The 20,655-nt window shown below is 48.2% G+C and overlaps 1 protein-coding gene across 1 annotated transcript in view; it reads left to right on the top strand.

Annotated features, from left to right (window-relative positions):
- Positions 1 to 20,655, top strand: part of LOC140388187 (mitochondrial 10-formyltetrahydrofolate dehydrogenase-like) — a 505,408-nt gene that overhangs the window by 295,103 nt on the left and 189,650 nt on the right. The window contains exon 16 of the mRNA XM_072471959.1: positions 8,959 to 9,046. Within this exon, the coding sequence (XP_072328060.1) occupies positions 8,959 to 9,046 (88 nt within the window). The remainder of the gene's footprint in view (positions 1 to 8,958; positions 9,047 to 20,655) is intronic.

Genomic DNA, 20,655 nt, shown 5'->3' on the forward strand with positions numbered 1-20,655 from the left:
GAGTAGGGCCAGTCAAGGACAGTAATGGGAAGTTGTGCGTGGAGTCCAAGGAGATAGGAGAGGTGCTAAATGAATATTTTTCGTCAATATTCACACAGGAAAAAGACCATGTTGTCGAGGAGAATACTGAGATTCAGACTACTAGACTAGAAGGGCTTGAGGTTCATAAAGAGGAGGTGTTAGCAATTCTGGAAAGTGTGAAAATAGATAAGTCCCCTGTGCCGGATGGGATTTATCCTAGGATTCTCTGGGAAGCTAGCGAGGAGATTGCTGAGCCTTTTTGGCTTTGATCTTTAAGTCAGCTTTGTCTACAGGAATAGTGCCAGAAGACTGGAGGATAGCAAATGTTGTCCCCTTGTTCAAGAAGGGGAGTAGAGACAACCCCGGTAACTATAGACCAGTGTGCCTTACTTCTGTTGTGGGCAAAATCTTGGAAAGGTTTATAAGAGATAGGATGTATAATCATCTGGAAAGGAATAATTTGATTAGAGATAGTCAGCACGGTTTTGTGAAGGGTAGGTCTTGCCTCACAAACCTTATTGAATTCTTTGAGAAGGTGACCAAACAGGTGGATGAGGGTAAAGCAGTTGATGTGGTGTATATGGATTTCAGTAAAGCGTTTGATAAGGTTCCCCACGGTAGGCATGGGATTCAGGGTGATTTAGCAGTTTAGATCAGAAATTGGCTAGCTGGAAGAAGACAAAGGGTGGTGGTTGATGGGAAATATTCAGACTGGAGTACAGTTACTAGTGGTATACCACAAGGATCTGTTTTGGGGCCACTGCTATTTGTCATTTTTATAAATGGCCTGGAGGAGGGCGTAGAAGGATGGTGAATAAATTTGCAGATGACACTAAAGTCGGTGGAGTTGTGGACCGTGTGGAAGGATGTTACAAGTTACAGAGGGACATAGATACGCTGCAGCGCTGGGCTGAGAGGTGGCAAATGGAGTTTAATGCAGAAAAGTGTGAGGTCATTCATTTTGGAAGGAATAACAGGAAGACTGAGTACTGGGCTAATGGTAAGATTCTTGGCAGTGCGGATGAGCAGAGAGATCTCGGTGTCCATGTACATAGATCCCTGAAAGTTGCCACCCAGGTTGAGAGGGTTGTTAAGAAGGCGTACAGTGTGTCAGCTTCCATTGGTAGAGGGATTGAGTTTCGGAGCCATGAGGTCATGTTGCAGCTGTACAAGACTCTGGTGCGGCCGCATTTGGAGTATTGCGTGCAATTCTGGTCGGCGCATTATAGGAAGGATGTGGAACCATTGGAAAGCGTGCAGAGGAGATTTACCAGAATGTTGCCCGGTATGGAGGGAAGATCTTATGAGGAAAGGCTGAGGGACTTGAGACTGTTTTCGTTAGAGAGAAGAAGGTTAAGAGGTGACTTAATTGAGGCATACAAGATGATCAGAGGATTGGATAGGGTGGACAGTGAGAGCCTTTTTCCTTGGATGGTGATGTCTAGCACGAGGGGACATAGCTTTAAATTGATGGGAGATAGATATAAGACAGATGTCAGAGGTAGGTTCTTTATTCAGAGAGTAGTAAGGGCGTGGAATGCCCTGTCTGCAACAGTAGTGGACTCGCCAACACTAAGGGCATTCAAATGGTCATTGGATAGTTTCGGGAGCCGTTTGGAGGAGGAGGAGCAGTCTCTTGTCAGGGAGAGAACCTGAGAACAGCTAAGACACTCAGAAGGTAAGAAGGTAAGTGAGTGATTTTTACTCATTTTTACTTTTATACCTTTTTCAAATTGTGTGTGTCACAGGGGCCCACATATTCCTGCAGTGCCCCTGTGAAGCGGACCCCTCCCCCACGCAGTGCCCCCAAAGAAACTTCCACGTTTCTGCAGTGCACCTGTGAAGCTGATCCCCCCCCCCCCCCCCCCCCGTGAAGGTGCCACGTTCCCGCAGTGCCCCTGTGAAGCTGCCACGTTCCCGCAGTGCCCCTGTGAAGCTGCCATGTTCCCGCAGTGCCCCTGTGAAGCTGCCACGTTCCCGCAGTGCCCCTGTAAAGCTGCCACGTTCCCGCAGTGCCCCTGTGAAGCTGACACCTCCCACAGTGCCCCTGTGAAGCTGACACCTCCCACAGTGCCCCTGTGAAGCTGCCACATTCCCCTCGTGCCCCTGTGAAGTTCCACGTTCCCACAGTGCCCCTGTGAAACTTCCACGTTGCCACAAAGCCCCTGTAAAACTGCCACGTTCCCGCACTGCCCCTGTGAAGCTGCCACATTCCCCCAGTGCCCCTGTGAAGCTGCCACATTCCCCACAGTGCCCCTGTGAAGCTGCAACGTTCCCGCAGTCCCCCTATGAAGCTGCCACGTTCCCGCAGTGCCCGTGTGAAGCTGCCACGTTCCCGCAGTTCCCCTGTGAAGCTGCCAAGTTCCTGCAGTGCCCCTGTGAAGCTGCCACGTTTCTGCAGTGCCTGTGAGAAGCAGCCATGTTCCCGCAGTGCCCCTGTGAAGCTGCCATGTTCCCACAGTGCCCGTGAGAAGCTGCCATGTTCCCGCAGTGCCCCTGTGAAGCTGCCATGTTCCCACAGTGCCCGTGTGAAGCTGCCATGTTCCTGCAGTGCCCGTGAAGCTGCCTCATTCCTGCAGTGCCCCTGTGAAGCTGCCACGTTCCCGCAGTGCCCCTGTGAAGCTGCCACGTTCCTGCAGTGCCCCTGTGAAGCTGCCATGTTCCCGCAGTGCCCGTGTGAAGCTGCCATGTTCCCGCAGTGCCCCTGTGAGGCTGACACCTTCCCACAGTGCCCTGTGAAGCTGCCACGTTCCCGCAGTGCCCGTGTGAAGCTGCACGTTCCCGCAGTGCCCCTGTGAAGCTGCCATGTTCCCGCAGTGCCCGTGTGAAGCTGCCATGTTCCCGCAGTGCCCCTGTGAGGCTGACACCTTCCCACAGTGCCCTGTGAAGCTGCCACGTTCCTGCAGTGCCCGTGTGAAGCTGCACGTTCCCGCAGTGCCCGTGAGGCTGCACGTTCCCGCAGTGCCCCTGTGAAGCTGCCACGTTTCCGCATTTGCCTGTGAAGCTGATTCTCTCTTTCCCCCCCCCCCCCCCCCCCCCCCCCCCCCCCCCCCCTCCCCGCAGTGCCCCTGTGAAGCTCCCTCGTTCCCGCAGTGCCCCTGTGAAGCTGATTACCCCCCTCCCCCGGCATGGCTTAGATAGGGTGGAGGTAGGGAAGTTGTTTCCATTAGCAGGGGAGACTAGGACCCGGGGGCTCAGCCTTAGAATAAAAGGGAGTCACTTTAGAACAGAGATGAGGAGAAATTTCTTCAGCCAGATAGTGGTGGGTCTGTGGAATTCATTGCCACAGAGGGCGGTGGAGGCCGGGATGTTGAGTGTCTTTAAGACAGAAGTTGATAAATTCTTGATTTCTCAAGGAATTAAGGGCTATGGAGAGAGAGCGGGTAAATGGAGTTGAAAGCAGCCATGATTGAATGGTGGAGTGGACTCGATGGGCCGAATGGCCTCACTTCCACTCCTATGTCTTATGGTCTTATAGTGACCCTGTGAAGCTGCCATATTCCTGCAGTGCCCCTGTGAAGCTGATCCCCCCCCCGCAGTACCCCTGTGAAGCTGCCTCGTTCCCGCAGTGCCCCTGTGAAGCTGATCTCCCCCCGCCCCGCAGTGCCCCTGTGAAACTTCCACGTATCTGCAGTCCCCCTGTGAAGCTGATCCCCCCCCCCCCCCCCCGCAGTGCCCCTGTGAAGTTGCCTCGTTCCCGCAGTGCCCCTGTGAAGCTGATCTCACCCCGCCCCGCAGTGGCCCTGTGAAGCTGCCATATTCCTGCAGTGCCCCTGTGAAGCGGACCCCTCCCCCACGCAGTGCCCCCTAAGAAACTTCCACGTTTCTGCAGTGCACCTGTGAAGCTGATCCCCCCCCCCTCCCCCGCGCTGTGCCCCTGTGAAGGTGCCACGTTCCCGCAGTGCCCCTGTGAAGCTGCCTCGTTCCCGCAGTGCCCCTGTGAAGCTGCCTCGTTCCCGCAGTGCCCCTGTGAAGCTGCCTCGTTCCCGCAGTGCCCCTGTGAAGCTGCCACATTCCCGCAGTGCCCCTGTGAAGCTGCCTCGTTCCCGCAGTGCCCCTGTGAAGCTGATCTCCCCCCGCCCCGCAGTGCTCCTGTGAAGCTGCCATATTCCTGCTGTGCCCCTGTGAAGCGGACCCCTCCCCCACGCAGTGCCCCCTAAGAAACTTCCACGTTTCTGCAGTGCACCTGTGAAGCTGATCCCCCCCCCCACTGTGCCCCTGTGAAGGTGCCACGTTCCCGCAGTGCCCCTGTGAAACTTCCAAGTTTCTGCAGTGCGCCTGTGAAGCTGCCACGTTCCCGCAGTGCCCCTGTGAAGCTGCCACGTTCCCGCATTGCCCCTGTGAAGCTGCCACGTTCCCGCAGTGCCCCTGTGAAGCTGCCACATTCCCGCAGTGCCCCTGTGAAGCTGCCACGTTCCCGCAGTGCCCCTGTGAAGCTGCCACATTCCTCTCTTGTCCCTGTGAAGTTCCACGTTCCCGCAGTGCCCCTGTGAAACTTCCACGTTCCCACAAAGCCCCTGTAAAACTGCCACGTTCCCGCACTGCTATCCACCACCACTCCCTTGACTTCTATCGGTTAGCCAGTTCGTTATCCAACTGGCCAAATTTCCCACTATCCCATGCCTCCTTACTTTCTGCATAAGCCTACCATGGGGAACCTTATGAAATGCCTTACTAAAGTCCATGTCCACTACATCGACTGCTTTACCTTCATCCACGTGCTTGGTCACCTCAAAGAATTCAATAAGACTTGTGAGGCAAGACCTACGGCTCACAAATCCGTGCTGACTATCCCTAATCAAGCAGTATCTTTCCAGATGCTCAGAAATCCTATCCCTCAGTACCCTTTCCATTACTTTGCCTACCACCGAAGTAAGACTAAGTGGCCTGTAATTCCCAGGGTTATCTCTGATTAACAATACAACCCCCCCACCTCTTTTACCACCCTCCCTAATCTTATTGAAACATCTATAACCAGGAACCTCCAACAACCATTTCTGCCCCTCTTCTATCCAAGTTTCCGTGAAGGCCACCACATCGTAGTCCCAAGTACCGATCCATGCCTTAAGTTCACCCACCTTATTCCTGATGCTTCTTGCGTTGAAGTATACACACTTCAACCCATCTCCGTGCCTGCAAGTACTCTCCTTTGTCAGTGTTACCTTCCCCACTGCCTCACTACATGCTTTGAGGTCCTGAACATCGGCTACCTTAGTTGCTGGACTACAAATTCGGTTCCCATTCCCCTGCCAAATTAGTTTAAACTTTCCCGAAGAGTACTAGAAAACCCCCCTCCCAGGATATTGGTGCCCCTCTGGTTCGGATGCAACCTGTCCTGCTTGTACAGGTCCCACCTTCCCCAGAATGCGCTCCAATTATCCAAATACCTGAAGCCCTCCCTCCTCCACCATTCCTGCAGCCACATATTCAACTGCACTCTCTCCCTATTCCTAGCCTCGCTATCACGTGGCACCGGCAACAAACCAGAGATGACAACTCTGTCCTGGCTTTTAAGATTATACCTGGGATTATAAGAGACAAGATTTATAATCATCTAGATAGGAATAATATGATTAGGGATAGTCAGCATGGCTTTGTGAAGGGTAGGTCATGCCTCACAAACCTTATTGAGTTCTTTGAGAAGGTGACTGAACAGGTAGACGAGGGTAGAGCTGTTGATGTGGTGTATATGGATTTCAGTAAAGCGTTTGATAAGGTTCCCCACGGTAGGCTATTGCAGAAAATACGGAGGCTGGGGATTGAGGGTGATTTAGAGATGTGGATCAGAAATTGGCTAGCTGAAAGAAGACAGAGGGTGGTAGTTGATGGGAAATGTTCAGAATGGAGTTCAGTTACAAGTGGCGTACCACAAGGATCTGTTCTGGGGCCGTTGCTGTTTGTCATTTTTATAAATGACCTAGAGGAGGGTGCAGAAGGGTGGGTGAGTAAATTTGCAGACGACACTAAAGTTGGTGGTGTTGTCGACAGTGCGGAAGGATGTAGCAGGTTACAGAGGGACATAGATAAGCTGCAGAGCTGGGCTGAGAGGTGGCAAATGGAGTTTAATGTAGAGCAGTGTGAGGTGATTCACTTTGGAAGGAATAACAGGAATGCGGAATATTTGGCTAATGGTAAAGTTCTTGGAAGTGTGGATGAGCAGAGCGATCTAGGTGTCCATGTACATAGATCCCTGAAAGTTGCCACCCAGGTTGATAGGGTTGTGAAGAAGGCCTGTGGAGTGTTGGCCTTTATTGGTAGAGGGATTGAGTTCCGGAGTCATGAGGTCATGTTGCAGCTGTACAAAACTCTGGTACGGCCGCATTTGGAGTATTGCGTACAGTTCTGGTCACCGCATTATAGGAAGGATGTGGAAGCTTTGGAGCGGGTGCAGAGGAGATTTACCAGGATGTTGCCTGGTATGGAGGGAAAATCTTATGAGGAAAGGCTGATGGACTTGAGGTTGTTTTCGTTAGAGAGAAGAAGGTTAAGAGGAGACTTAATAGAGGCATACAAAATGATCAGGGGGTTAGATAGAGTGGACAGTGAGAGCCTTCTCCCGTGGATGGAAATGGCTAGCACGAGGGGACGTAGCCTTAAACTGAGGGGTAATAGATATAGGACAGAGGTCAGAGGTAGGTTCTTTACGAAAAGAGTGGTGAGGCCGTGGAATGCCCTACCTGCAACAGTAGTGAACTCGCCAACATTGAGGGCATTTAAAAGTTTATTGGATAAGCATATGGATGATAATGGCATAGTGTAGGTTAGATGGCTTTTGTTTTTTGACTTCCCACGTCGGTGCAACATCGTGGGCTGAAGGGCCTGTACTGCGCTGTATAGTTCTATGTTAACTTCCAGCTTAACTCACTAAACTCGTTTATTACATCCACACCCCTTTTCCTACCTATGTCATTGGTACCACAGTGGACCACGACTTCTGGCTGCTCCCCCTCCTCCTTAAGGATCCTGGAAGACACGATCCGAGACATCCCTGGCCCTGACACCTGGGAGGCAACATACCTTCCGGAAGTCTCGCTCGCGACCACAGAATCTCCTATCTATTCCCCTAACCATTGAGTCTCCTATTACTCTTGCTTTTTTATTCTCCCCCCTTCCCTTCTGAGCCCCAGAGCCAGACTTAGTGCGAGAGACCAGGTCGCTAGGGCCTTCCCCCAGTAGGTCAACCCTCCCCCAACAGCATCCAAAACGGTATACTTGTTTTGAAGGGGAACGGCCAAGAGGGATCCCTGCACTGTCTGCCCGTTTGTTTTCTTGCCTCTGACTGTAATCCAGCTACTCTGGTCCTGTACCTTGGGTGTGGTTACCTCCCTGTTACTGTTGTCTATTACCCCCTCTGCCTCCCGGATGATCCGAAGTTCATCCAACTCCAGCTCCAGTTCCCTTACACGGTCTCTGAGGAGCTGGAGTTGGGTGCACTTCCCGCAGGTGTAGTCAGCGGGGACACCGGTGGTATCCCTCACCACCCACATCCTACAGGAGGAGCATGCAACTGCCCTAGCCTCCATCCCCTCTTACCTTACATAATATAGCTGCACTGTGGACCAACATGAACTCCGATCTCCGACTCTGCTCCCAGTCAACTGCACTCTCTGTAAACTCCCGGCTCCCCTCACGCTCTTTGAAGAAATGTAGGAAATGAAATGAAAGGAGCACCTTACTCCCTCCTCACCTAACTCCCTCAGTCACCAAACTCTCACTATAGCACTCAAATGCACCAAATTCAGCACTCAGTGCAAACAATGTCTGCACTGCAGCAGGCTCACTTTTATATGTAATACAATAGCGCCTTTAGGTAACTGTGCCGTTGCTATGGTATTGTCATAGAGCCTGTCCTGTTCTTGGACTGCTTAGTGTCATATTATCTTGCAACTGTATTTGTTAGCTGAATAAGAATGCCGTTTTAATCTATAATGAATAATGCTGTTTCTGCGTTCTGTTGAAGCTTTGTTTTTAAATGACCTGAGGTTATGAGAGTGCTGAAATCCTTAATTTAAAATGGGTAAAAACTGGGGTTTAATATTTACGCTATTACCTATCAGGTGTATTAGAAAATGGTTGGTTTCTACAGAGCCAGGGACCACACTGCACTATCCCTAGCCACCAAAGGGACTCCGATGGCCCGGAAGACCCTCCGGCTTCTATTTGTCCTGGTCCACATTTGTGAGGACCAGTACTGAACGTTGCCCGGCTGCAAACTCCCTGGGGAGGCTGGTAGATCCCAAATAAGCTTGCATAAGGAGGTTTAATTAGGCGAGTCACGCTCTTTTTGTGCGTGATTCCGATTCTGACGCCTCATGGACTTGGGTATATCCCACGAGGCATAAAAACTGGCAAGCCTGTGAGAGGCCTCTCCTGGTATCTACTGGCCGCGATGTGCTCCCACTCAAGCGCAACATGACCAGTTAATTCGCCCTGTTAATCTCTTTTAATTGAACTACAGAGAGCAAACTGCTTGACTTGTGGTCACAGCTTCAGCTAAAACTCCACTGACCTTTTCCACAAAATGCTTGATACCTTAGCTCCACCCAGCAAAGACATCATCTTAACAAGCTGAAATCTAATTAATTTCTCAGGGAATTTCTTGATCCAAACAAAACTCCATCAGACCAAGCTTTTAATGATCCTTTAATTGCACCCCCAGCTCCGAAAATATACTTGCCTTTCAAACCAGGATTTATTTTAAAACATGATTGCGGCAGTCACACACACTCTAACGCAGGCTTTTCACCCTTACTGCACCAAATACCTACAATACAATACATCTGAAATTGCAACATTCTTCACACCTTGTTTTGAAGTCAGTGGTATTGGCTGTTTTTAAATTCAGCCTTCTATCAAATATTTTGGCTTTCCCTTTAGTGAGTTAAGGTCTAGTTACCAGACCTCCCTGTGGTGACTCTTTTTTTTATCCCATCCTAGGTGACCCCACTGACTGCACTGAAGTTTGCTGAGTTGGCAGCACGAGCTGGTTTACCAAGAGGAGTCATCAATATTCTTCCTGGATCAGGTGAACTGTCAAACTCTTTTTTTCACTGAAGTCAATAAATTGTTGAATATATTTTGGGAGTGACTAACTGGTTAGGTATTTTCATACAATGTACACAGAAGGGGCTGCTTCATTCTTTTCATGCCCCACCATGCTGGGGTCTGCAGGAGGACAGATCTGGTGAAATTAAGACCATTCCCCAGGGAAGGAAAATCAGGTGATGCTTTTGAGTTGAGGCCACCAGATGCTGTCTAGTGCAGTGGGTGGGTCGCGGGCGGGTATCGGGATGGTCGCGGAGCCATCCATTGCGTTGTTCCCGATCGCAGGAATTAATGCGCAACAGCCGGCTTTTAAAAATACCGGCTGAGACCAGCTTTAAAAATGACGGCCACAACCAGCTTTCAGCATGTGTGCCCACTCATCAGGGCGCATGCCCGCAGTCCAACAAGAAACACCGCCTCCTCCTAATGTCCGCGCGCTGACCCAGGAGGAGATTTTTTAAAAATTCAATGTAGTCTTCTTGCCTGAAGCAACGGCAGAGAACAGATCCCGAACACTGATGTCACGTGCTCTGGGCGCGATTGCGATTCCTACATTTTGTCAGCAGCAAACAAGCAACAGGAGTGTAAAATTTAATATGGATCATTTTGTAATAAGGAAGAGAGGGCCAGAGACTCAAACAGGCGAGGATCTCACAACTAAACCTGCTGGAGAGAGGGGCTCAGGAGAATCCACAGCAGGACAAAGCAGTGGTGATGTGAGCTGTTCAGGAGGGACAACAACAGGGCAAAGCAGTGGTGATGTGAGCTTCAGGACCTCTGATGAAGAACTCATACAGAAATATAACATTGAATGACAAAGCAAGGGAGATCGTGAGGACCAAGCAGGTTCACCTTTCGCATTAAAGGTAAGCGAAAATGGTGGGTCACGGCGGCGGTCGGCTGGCATGGGTCCCGAAGGTTGGCCGGTTGGTACAAATGGGTCCCCGGAAAAAAAGTTTGCAAAACACTGGTCTAGAGTAAGGAATGAGCAGGAGTATGTTAAGCAGGAGGTAAAGTTAGAATGAAATTTCATGTGGTGAGGAGTTTCTCTGTACCCTGGGATGGAATCTGCTTTTGAATTCCAGAGCTGTTAACTCCTGTGGTACTGAGGTAATGGACAGAATTCTCCATTTTTTTTGTCCAAACGTGGTGGTGGAAAATTCTAGAGGCCAGAATGGTAGAAACTTATGCCCAATTCTATGCTTGGCAGCACATTTGGATGTGCAGGGTGTCTCGAACCCAAAAGCAAAAGGCTCGAGAAGAAGTCTGTACCCTGATTTATCCACCAAGCCCTTGAGGCCTTGATCATTGGAGTCCAGGCACAGAGGCATATACTCTATCCAGGGATGAGTTTAAGAAACACTCCAGACTGGGAAGCCGTTGTGCAGGAGGTCAATGTAGCTGGCAACTGTGCATAGTGTGCCAAGCACTGCAGGACTATCAAACTCTCAGCATGGCATCATGTACTCAAGCAACAACTCTCTACACGGATCTCACAGCCCAGTAGCAGGGGACACTTATCAACACTCACTGTCTCATGGACACTTTCACATTAACCCCATCCCACCTCTTATGTGGCTCACACTCCATCCCCTGTCCCTTCTGGGGGGGGGGGGGGGGGGGGGGGGGCGTGCTTACAGGTGACATGCATTTCACCCAATGTCTGCTCCATCTCTCTGATCCCATGCCTTTCATCTTCATACAGGGCAAGCTGGTTCACAACAAGGGAGAGAGAACCCGGGACAGCAGAGATCCACGCTCTCATAAAGTCGAGGAGGCTGCAGTTGAGCTTGCTGGAGAGGACGAGGATTGTTCCTGTGGGGAAGGGGAGCTTGGCCTCTCCCAGTAACTGAGTATGATCACAGCTTCATCAAATCCTGACCCTCACAGTTAGTCAAATGTACTTTGAAATGGCTTCAGCTCATCCACTAACACTGTAATTTCTTTCTTGCAGGCACAGCAGAATGTGGCCAGCCAAGCAGTTGGACAGCAGCCCAAGTCCCCAAAGCCTTTCTATGGGCAAGGGAATTCAGGAAGAACCATCACAACGCTCATTCACACTCTCCACCAGTGCAGAAGACACATACCTCAGTGGGGTGTAGCGCTAGATATAGATTGGGCTTGCTTTCTGAAGAACATCTCACAGACACGTCTCAAGCAACAGTCGGAAACCGGGGTTGCCCTGGTCTCCAGCGCTCAGAAGGCTGCTGGAGACTAGCCACCCACTCAGTCCCCGTCAGATGATAAGCCTTTGGAAGTGGCTGCCTGCTCAATGTTGGAGACGCAATGGGAGGCAGCAGAACATCAGGCAGGGGTTCAAGATTCATTCATCAGACTAGAGTGAACGATGAAGAAGTCTGTCTGGTGTTGTGGCTCTGACAAGCCGGAACCTCAAGATCCCCATGAGAAGGTTGGGGTCCACCATAGAGACCTTGGTCCAGCCGATTTGCCAGATTTGCACTTGGTCCTGGACTTCACGGCCACAGACCCTGGTGGGCATTATTAGGATGTAGGCAACACAGGGACTAGGCATCTTGACCTCTGTCCAGGTGCCCATCTCTTGCAGGAGTCAGGCTAGGGTCCTCTGGAAGCACAGGGAAGATGCGCATCTGCTGGACATCCGAGGGCCTCCACTCAGGATACTCCAAGGATGTATAGCCGCTTTAAATCCCCTCTGCCTGTGCCTACACCACTCCACCGGCATGTGCAACCAAGGGCATTTCTAACCTTGAGGAGGAGACCCCAAGCCTCGGGACACCAGAGGGCGTCTGTCAAGGTCACAGGCATCAGGACGTAGCATTCAACTGGCTGCCTCTGCCCCTGTTGCAAAATGTTGTGTCTGCACCAAGGCCTAGTGGTCGGATTAGGAATGTGAAATTGATGTCACATCTGGTTCTTCGCGGGTGTGATATCACTGAAAATAAATTGCACTATTGAAATCTCTTTGATGGATATGTGAATATTCTGGTCACTGAAGGTGTTTTGATTTTGTACTTGGAACCATCTTTTCTCGAGGTTTAGCCATACCCTTGTTCAGCTCTCTGATTGGCTTCAGAATGTGCTGTTCGAAGAAACTATCCCCAAATCATTCCGTGAACTCCTCATCTACGCTACCGTTGCCCATCTGATTTTCCCAGTCTATATGTCGATTAAAATCCCCAGGATTTTTGCAGTACCTTTTTGTCAAAAGTCTTGGTCAAATTGATGAAGGCCATGTTAAGGGGTTGATGTTGCTCATGGTATTTCTCTTGAAGTTGCCGAGCAGTGAAAATTACATCCGCTGTTCATGGTTTGGTCGGAAGCCACATTGCTTTCCGGAGGGATTTCTTCAGTGATTGAGAGAAGGAGATTGCGGGGGGATATAATTGAGATGTATAAAATGACGAGGGGCATAGATAGAGTAGAAATTTGAAGGGATCAAGACTAGAGGGCATAGATTTAAAGTAAGGGGCAGGAGGTTTTTCTTTGTTCTTTGTTCTTTGTTTGTTTGAAGGGTATGTGAGGAAAACGCTTTCACCCAGAGGGTGGTGAAAGTCTGGAACTCACTGCCTGAAAGGATGGTGGAGGCAGAGACCCTCATAACATTTAAGAAATATTTTGATGTGCATTGCGATGCCAAGGCATACAAGGCTATGAGCCAAGTGCTGGAATATGGGATTAGAATACTTAGGTGATTTTTGTTGACCGGCGCAGATGTGATGGGCCAAAGGATCTTTTCTGTGCTGTAGACCTCTATGACCCTGAGGCCAGCAGAAACCTCTTCGCTATTCCATATTTTCAGGAACAGTTTATGGAGATGACAGGTGGTTTCTTCCATGTTTGAAAATCTCTGTTGGAATCCTGTCAACTTCTGCGTTTTTTTCATACTGGAGGTTTTCCTCAAACATCTATGATTGTATCATCGGTTAGGAATTCTTTGAAGTGTTCTCTCCATCGATGGCCGATGTTTTCTCTGTCTCTCAAGAGTATTCTGTCATTACTCTGCCCTAGTTTGAGGCCCAGGGTGTTCGGTACATATATTGCCTTGGTGACACTGAAGAACTCATGGGTGTCATGCGTGTCAGAGAAGAGTTGCAACTCCTTCGCTTTCTCAGTCCACCATTGGTTCTTGATTTCCCAAGTTCTTCTTTGTACCTCCGCCTAGGATTGATGAGCTCTCCTCTTTGCCTTACTTGTTATATCGCTTTGCTGGGCGCTTAAAGCTTTCCTCTTCTTGACGATGAGATCCTGGATGGTGTGGTCATTCTCGTCAAACCAGTCTTGGTGCTTCCAGGTCTTGTAGCCGATGGTTTCTTCACATCTTGAGATGATGGCTGTCGTCAGCTTTTCCAGCTTTCCTTCACTGCATTAGAATGAACATTTTGGAGAAGACATTTTTGGAAGTTCACTTGCATGCTTGGCTCTTAAAGCCGCTGAACGTTGATCTTTTTTCTGAACTGTTTCTTAATCGTCTGTTGATTTTGATGGAGTTTGATGGACATAGAGGAGCCGATGAAGGCTTCTCCAGGAAGCCTTGAACTTGTATTTATGGCGGAACAGTGTGTTAACATAAGAACTAGGAGTAGGAGTAGCCCATCTGGCCCTTCAACCGTGCTCCGCCATTCAATGAGATCATGGCTGATCTTTTGTGGACTCTGCTTCACTTTCCCTCCCGAACACCATAACCCTTTATTCCTTTATTCTTCAAAAAACATTTAATGAAGGAGCCTCAACTGCTTCACTGGGCAAGGAATTCCATAGATTCACAACCCTTTGGTGAAGAAGTTTCTCCTAAACTCAGTCCTAAATCTACTTCCTCTTATTTTGAGGCTATGCCCCCTAGTTCTGCTTTCACCCGCCAGTGGAAACAACCCCCCCCCCCCCCCCCCCATCTATCCTATCTATTCCCTTCATAATTTTATATGTTCCTTATAAATGCCAACGAGTTCAGTCCCAGTCTACTCAACCTCTCCTCGTAATCCAACCCCCTCAACTCTGGGATTAAACTAGTGAATCTCCTCTGCACACCCTCCAGCGCCAGTACGTCCTTTCTCAGGTAAGGACACTAAAACTGAACACAATACTCCAGGTGTAGCATCACTAACACCTTATGCAGTTGCAGCATAACCTTCCTAGTCTTAAACTCCATCCCTTGAGAAATGAAGGATAAAACTCCATTCGCCTTCTTAATCACCTGTAAACCAACTTTTTGCAACTCATGCACTAGGACACCCAGGTCCCTCTGCACAGCAGCATATTTTAATATTTTATCATTTAAATAATAATCCCTTTTGCTGTTATTCCTACCAAAATGGATAACCTCACATTTGTCAACATTGTATTCCATCTGCCAGACCCAAGCCCATTCACTTAAACTATCCAAATCCCCCTGTAGACTTCCAGTATCCTCTGCACTTTTTGCTTTACCACTTATCTTAGTGTCGTCTGCAAACATGGACACAAAGAACAAACAACAAAGAACAAAGAAATGTACAGCACAGGAACAGGATCTTCGGCACTCCAAGCCTGTGCCGACCATGCTGCCCGACTAAACTACAATCTTCTACACTTCCTGGGTCCGTATCCCTCTATTCCCATCCTATTCATGTATTTGTCAAGATGCCCCTTAAATGTCACTATCGTCCCTGCTTCCACCACCACCTCCGGTAGCGAGTTCCAGGCACCCACTACCCTCTGCGTAAAAAACTTGCCTCGTACATCTACTCTAAACCTTGCCCCTCTCACCTTAAACCTATGCCCCCTAGTAATTGACCCCTCTACCCTGGGGAAAAGCCTATGACTATCCACTCTGTCTATGCCCCTCATAATTTTGTAGACCTCTATCAGGTCTCCCCTCAACCTCCTTCGTTCCAGTGAGAACAAACCGAGTTTATTCAACCGCTCCTCATAGCTAATGCCCTCCATACCAGGCAACATTCTGGTAAATCTCTTCTGCACCCTCTCTAAAGCCTCCACATCCTTCTGGTAGTGTGGCGACCAGAATTGAACACTATACTCTAAGCGTGGCCTAACTAAGGTTCTATACAGCTGCAACATGACTTGCCAATTCTTATACTCAATGCCCCGGCCAATGAAGGCAAGCATGCCGTATGCCTTCTTGACTACCTTCTCCACCTGTGTTGCCCCTTTCAATGACCTGTGGACCTGTACTCCTAGATCTCTTTGACTTTCAATACTCTTAAGGGTTCTACCATTCACTGTATATTCCCTACCTGCATTAGACCTTCCAAAATGCATTACCTCACATTTGTCCGGATTAAACTCCATCTGCCATCTCTCCGCCCAAGTCTCCAAACAATCTAAATTCTGCTGTATCCTCCGACAGTCCTCATCGCTATCGCAATTCCACCAACCTTTGTGTCGTCTGCAAACTTACTAATCAGACCAGTTACATTTTCCTCCAAATCATTTATATATACTACAAACAGCAAAGGTCCCAGCACTGATCCCTGTGAAACACCACTGGTCACAGCCCTCCAATTAGAAAAGCATCCTTCCATTGCTACTCTCTGCCTTCTATGACCTAGCCAGTTCTGTATCCACCTTGCCAGCTCACCCCTGATCCCGTGTGACTTCACCTTTTGTACTAGTCTACCATGAGGGACCTTGTCAAAGGCCTTACTGAAGTCCATATAGACAACATCCACTGCCCTACCTGCATCAATCATCTTAGTGACCTCCTCGAAAAACTCTATCAAGTTAGTGAGACACGACCTTCCCTTCACAAAACCATGCTGCCTCTCACTAATACGTCCATTTGCTTCCAAATGGGAGTAGATCCTGTCTCGAAGAATTCTCTCCAGTAATTTCCCTGGATTATCCTTGCTACCCTTCTTAAACAGAGGAACAACATTGGCTATTCTCCAGTCCTCCGGGACATCCCCTGAAGACAGTGAGGATCCAGAGATTTCTGTCAAGGCCTCAGCAATTTCCTCTCCAGCCTCCTTCAGTATTCTGGGGTAGATCCCATCAGGCCCTGGGGACTTATCTACCTTAATATTTTTTAAGACACCCAACACCTCGTCTTTTTGGATCTCAATGTGACCCAGGCTATCTACACACCCTTCTCCAGACTCAACATCTACCAATTTCTTCTCTTTGGTGAATACTGGTGCAAAGTATTCATTTAGTACCTCGCCCATTTCCTCTGGCTCCACACATAGATTCCCTTGCCTATCCTTCAGTGGGCCAACCCTTTCCCTGGCTACCCTCTTGCTTTTTATGTACGTGTAAAAAGCCTTGGGATTTTCCTTAACCCTATTTGCCAATGACATTTCGTGACCCCTTCTAGCCCTCCTGACTCCTTGCTTAAGTTCCTTCCTACTTTGCTTATATTCCACGCAGGCTTCGTCTGTTCCCAGCCTTTTAGCCCTGACAAATGCCTCCTTTTTCTTTTTGACGAGGCCTACAATATCTCTCGTTATCCAAGGTTCCCGAAAATTGCCGTTATTATCCTTCTTCCTCACAGGAACATGCCGGTCCTGAATTCCTTTCAACTGACACTTGAAAGCCTCCCACATGTCAGATGTTGATTTGCCCTCAAACATCCGCCCCCTATCTATGTTCTTCAGTTCCCGCCTAATATTGTTATAATTAGCCTTCCCCCAATTTAGCACATTCATCCTAGGACCACTCTTATCCTTGTCCACCAGTACTTTAAAACTTACTGAATTGTGGTCACTGTTACCAAAATGCTCCCCTACTGAAACATCTACCACCTGGCCGGGCTCATTCCCCAATACCAGGTCCAGTACCCCCCCTTCCCTAGTTGGACTGTCTACATATTGTTTTAAGAAGCCCTCCTGGATGCTCCTTACAAACTCCGCCCCATCTAAGCCCCTGGTACTAAGTGAGTCGCAGTCAATATTGGGGAAGTTGAAGACACATTGCACTTGGTCCCCAACTCCAAATCATCCATGTAAATTGTGGACAATTGTGGGCCCAACATTGATCCCTGAGGGACACCACTAGTTACTGATTGCCAACCAGAGAAACATCCATTAATCCCCACTCTTTGCTTTCTATTAATTAACCAATCCTCAATCCATGCTACTACTTTACCCTTAATGCCATGCATCTTTATCTTATGCAGCAACCTTTTGTGTGGCACCTTGTCAAAGGCTTTCTGGAAATCCAGATATACCACATCCATTGCTCCCCGTTGTCTACCGCACTGGTAATGTCCTCAAAAAATTACACTAAATTAGTTAGGCGCAACCTGCCCTTTATGAACCCATGCTGCGTCTGTCCAATGGGACAATTTCCATTAAGAAGCCTCGCTATTTCTTCCTTGATGATAGATTCCAGCATCTTCCCTACTACCGAAGTTAAGTTAACTGGCCTATAATTACCTGGTTTCTGTCGACCTCCTTTTTTAAACAGTGGTGTCACGTTTGCTAATTTCCAATCCGCCGGGACCACCCCAGTGTCTAGTGAATTTTGGTAAATTACCATGAGTGCATTTGCAAATTCCCTAGCCAATATCTTTTAGTGATGCATTCCATCAGGGCCAGGAGACTTGTCTACCTTTAGCCCGATTAGCTTGCCCATCACTACCTCCTTAGTGATACAATCATCTCGAGGTCCTCACCTGTCATAAATGAGCAATAACAAAGAAATAACTGATGCATGTAGAGATGGCACAGCAGTTATCATGGGGGATTTTAATCTGCATGTCGATTAGTTTAACCAGGTCAGTCAAGGCAGCCTTGAGGAGGAGTTGAGAGAATGTATCCGCGATAGTTTCCCAGAACATTTCCATCAGTCACTGGCATGTTATTTGTGTCTTCCACTGTGACGACCGACCCAAAAAATCTGTCCAGTCGCTCAGCCATTTTCTCATCTCTCATTATTAAATCTCCCTTCTCAACTTCTAAAGGGCCAATATTTACCGTAGCCACTCTTTTTTGTATATATTTATAGATTTGTAGAAACTTTTAGTATCTTTTTATATTCTGAGCAAATTTACTCTCATAATCTACCTTACTCTTCTTTATAGCTTTATGAGTAGCTTTCTGTTGGATTTCTCAATCCTCTAGTCTCCCACTAATCTTTGCCACTTTGTATACTTTTTTTCCTTCAATTTGATACTCTCCCTTATTTCCTTAGATATCCACGGTCGATTTTCCCTCTTTCTACCGTCCTTCCTCTTAGTTGTATAAACTTTTGCTGAGCACTGTGAAAAATTGCTTGGAAGGTTCTTCACTGTTCCTCAACTTTTTCACCATAAAGTCTTTGCTCCCAGTCTACCTTAGCCAACTCTTCTCTTATCCCATTGTAATCTCCTTTGTTTAAGCACAAAACACTAGTGTTTGATTTCACCGTCTCACCCTCCACCTGTATTATAAATTCCACCGTATTGGGATTGCTCCTTCCGAGAGGCTCCATAACTATGAGATCATTAATCAATCCTGTCTCATTATGCAGGACCAGATCTAGGACCGCTTCTTCCCTCGTAGGTTCCATTACATATTGTTCTGGGAAACTATCGCGGATACATTCTATAAACTCCTCCTCAAGGCTGCCTTGACCGACCTGGTTAAACCAATCGACATGCAGATTAAAATCCCCCATGATAACTGCTGTGCCATCTCTACATGCATCAGTTATTTCTTTGTTTATTGCTCGCCCCACCGTAATGTTACTATTTGGTGGCCTATAGACTACTCCTATCAGTGACTTTTTTGCCTTACTGTTGCTGATTTCCACCCAAATGGATTCAATCTTATCCTCCATAGCACCGATGTAACCCCTCACCACTGCGTGGATGTCATCTTTAAATAACAGAGCTACACCACCAATCTTGCCATCCACTCTGTCCTTTCGAATAATTTGATACACTTGCACATTTAACTCCCAGTCGTGACCATCCTTTAACCATGTTTCAGTAAAGGCCACCAAATCATAGTCATCCACGATGATTTGCACCATCAACTCATTTACCTTATTCCGAATACTACGAGCATTCAGGTAAAGTACCCTTATGTTGGCTTTTATACCTCCGTTTTGAATCTTAACACCTCCATCAGTAACCTGTCAAGTTATTTTTCCTTTTAACTTTTTTCCTAATTTTCTTTAATGTTGAACCCATATCTTCATGTAATAACCTGCTGCTTCGCTTTCCATTGATGTTTTTACTTCCTGTTTTATTCCTTTTAGTATTCCTGGGCCTATTCGCTGAGCTCTCAGTCCCCTGTACTGTGGCCCATTTTGATTTTTGACTATGGCTTCTCTGCCTTACACTTTCACTGCCTTTTGTTTCTGTGCCCGCTTTACTTCCTTCCGACTTCCTGCATCGGTTCCCATCCCCCTGCCACATTAGTTTAAACTCTCCCCAACAACACTAGCAAACACACTCGCAAAGGACATTTGGGTTACAGTCGTGCCCAGGTGCAGACCGTCCGGTTTGTACTGGTGCCACCTCCCCCAGAACCGGTTCCAATGCCCCAGGAATTTGAATCCCTCCCCCTTCTTGCACCATCTCTCGAGCCACACATTCATCCTATCTATCCTGACATTCCTACTCTGACTAGCTCGTCACACTGGTAGCAATCCTGAGATTACTACCATTGAGGTCCTACTTTTTAGTTTAACTCCTAACTCCCTGAATTCAGCTTGTAGGACCTCATGCCGGTTTTTTACCGCTCCGAGACATCCAGGACCTTTGGACCAGGGAGGCAGCATACCATCCTGGAGTTTCGATTGCGTCTGCAGAACCTCCTGTCTATTTCCCTTATGATTGAGTCCCCTATCGCTACAGCCCTGCAATTCTTTTTCCTTCCCTCCTGCGCAGCAGAGCCAGCCACGGTGCCATGAACCTGGCTTCTGCTGCATTCCCCTGGTGAGCCATCTCCCTCAACAGTATCCAAAGCGGTATATCTGTTTTGCAGGGAGGTGTGCGTCGGGGACACCTGCACTGCCTTCGTACTCTTGCTGTATTTTGGTCACCTATTTTCTATCTCCCTCGGTAATTTTCACCTGTGGTGTGACCAACTCAGTGAACGTATTATCCACAACGCCCTCAGCATCGCGGAGCTCCAAAGTGAGCACCCGCAGCTCCAGAACCGTCAAGCGGTCGAACAGGAGCTGCAGCTGGACACACTTCTTGCACGTGAACGAGGTCAGGGTCAGTAGATGTGTCTCTGAACTCCCAGATCACACATGAGGAGCATGACACAAGTCTGGGATCTCCTGCAATGTATTAAACATTGGGTTAACTTGTACAACTACAATGCCAAAAAGAAAAAGAAAAAAAAAAGAACAAAAAAAAAGACAAATGAAAAGAACAAAAAAAAAGACAAATGAAAAGAAAAACTACTTATCAGTCACCACTACTTCCCAGCAGGTTCTTTCTTTGCCAATCTAATCACAGCCTTCTTGTGACATCACTCTTCAGTTTCTCCCCAGTCTACACCTCAGATTCACTGTTTCCCCGCTTACCTTCACAAGATGGTATCTGTCCAACCGCTCGTCTCCGCTCCGCTCCTGAAAAGGAAGGCAATGTCCCCGAGCTCGGTTTTTAAACTCCCCACTTACCTTCCCAAGATGCTGTATGCCCAACCACTCGTCTCCGCTCCGCTCCTGAAAAGG

Source organism: Scyliorhinus torazame, chromosome 13 (genome assembly GCF_047496885.1).
Source record: "Scyliorhinus torazame isolate Kashiwa2021f chromosome 13, sScyTor2.1, whole genome shotgun sequence".
NCBI lineage: Eukaryota > Metazoa > Chordata > Chondrichthyes > Carcharhiniformes > Scyliorhinidae > Scyliorhinus > Scyliorhinus torazame.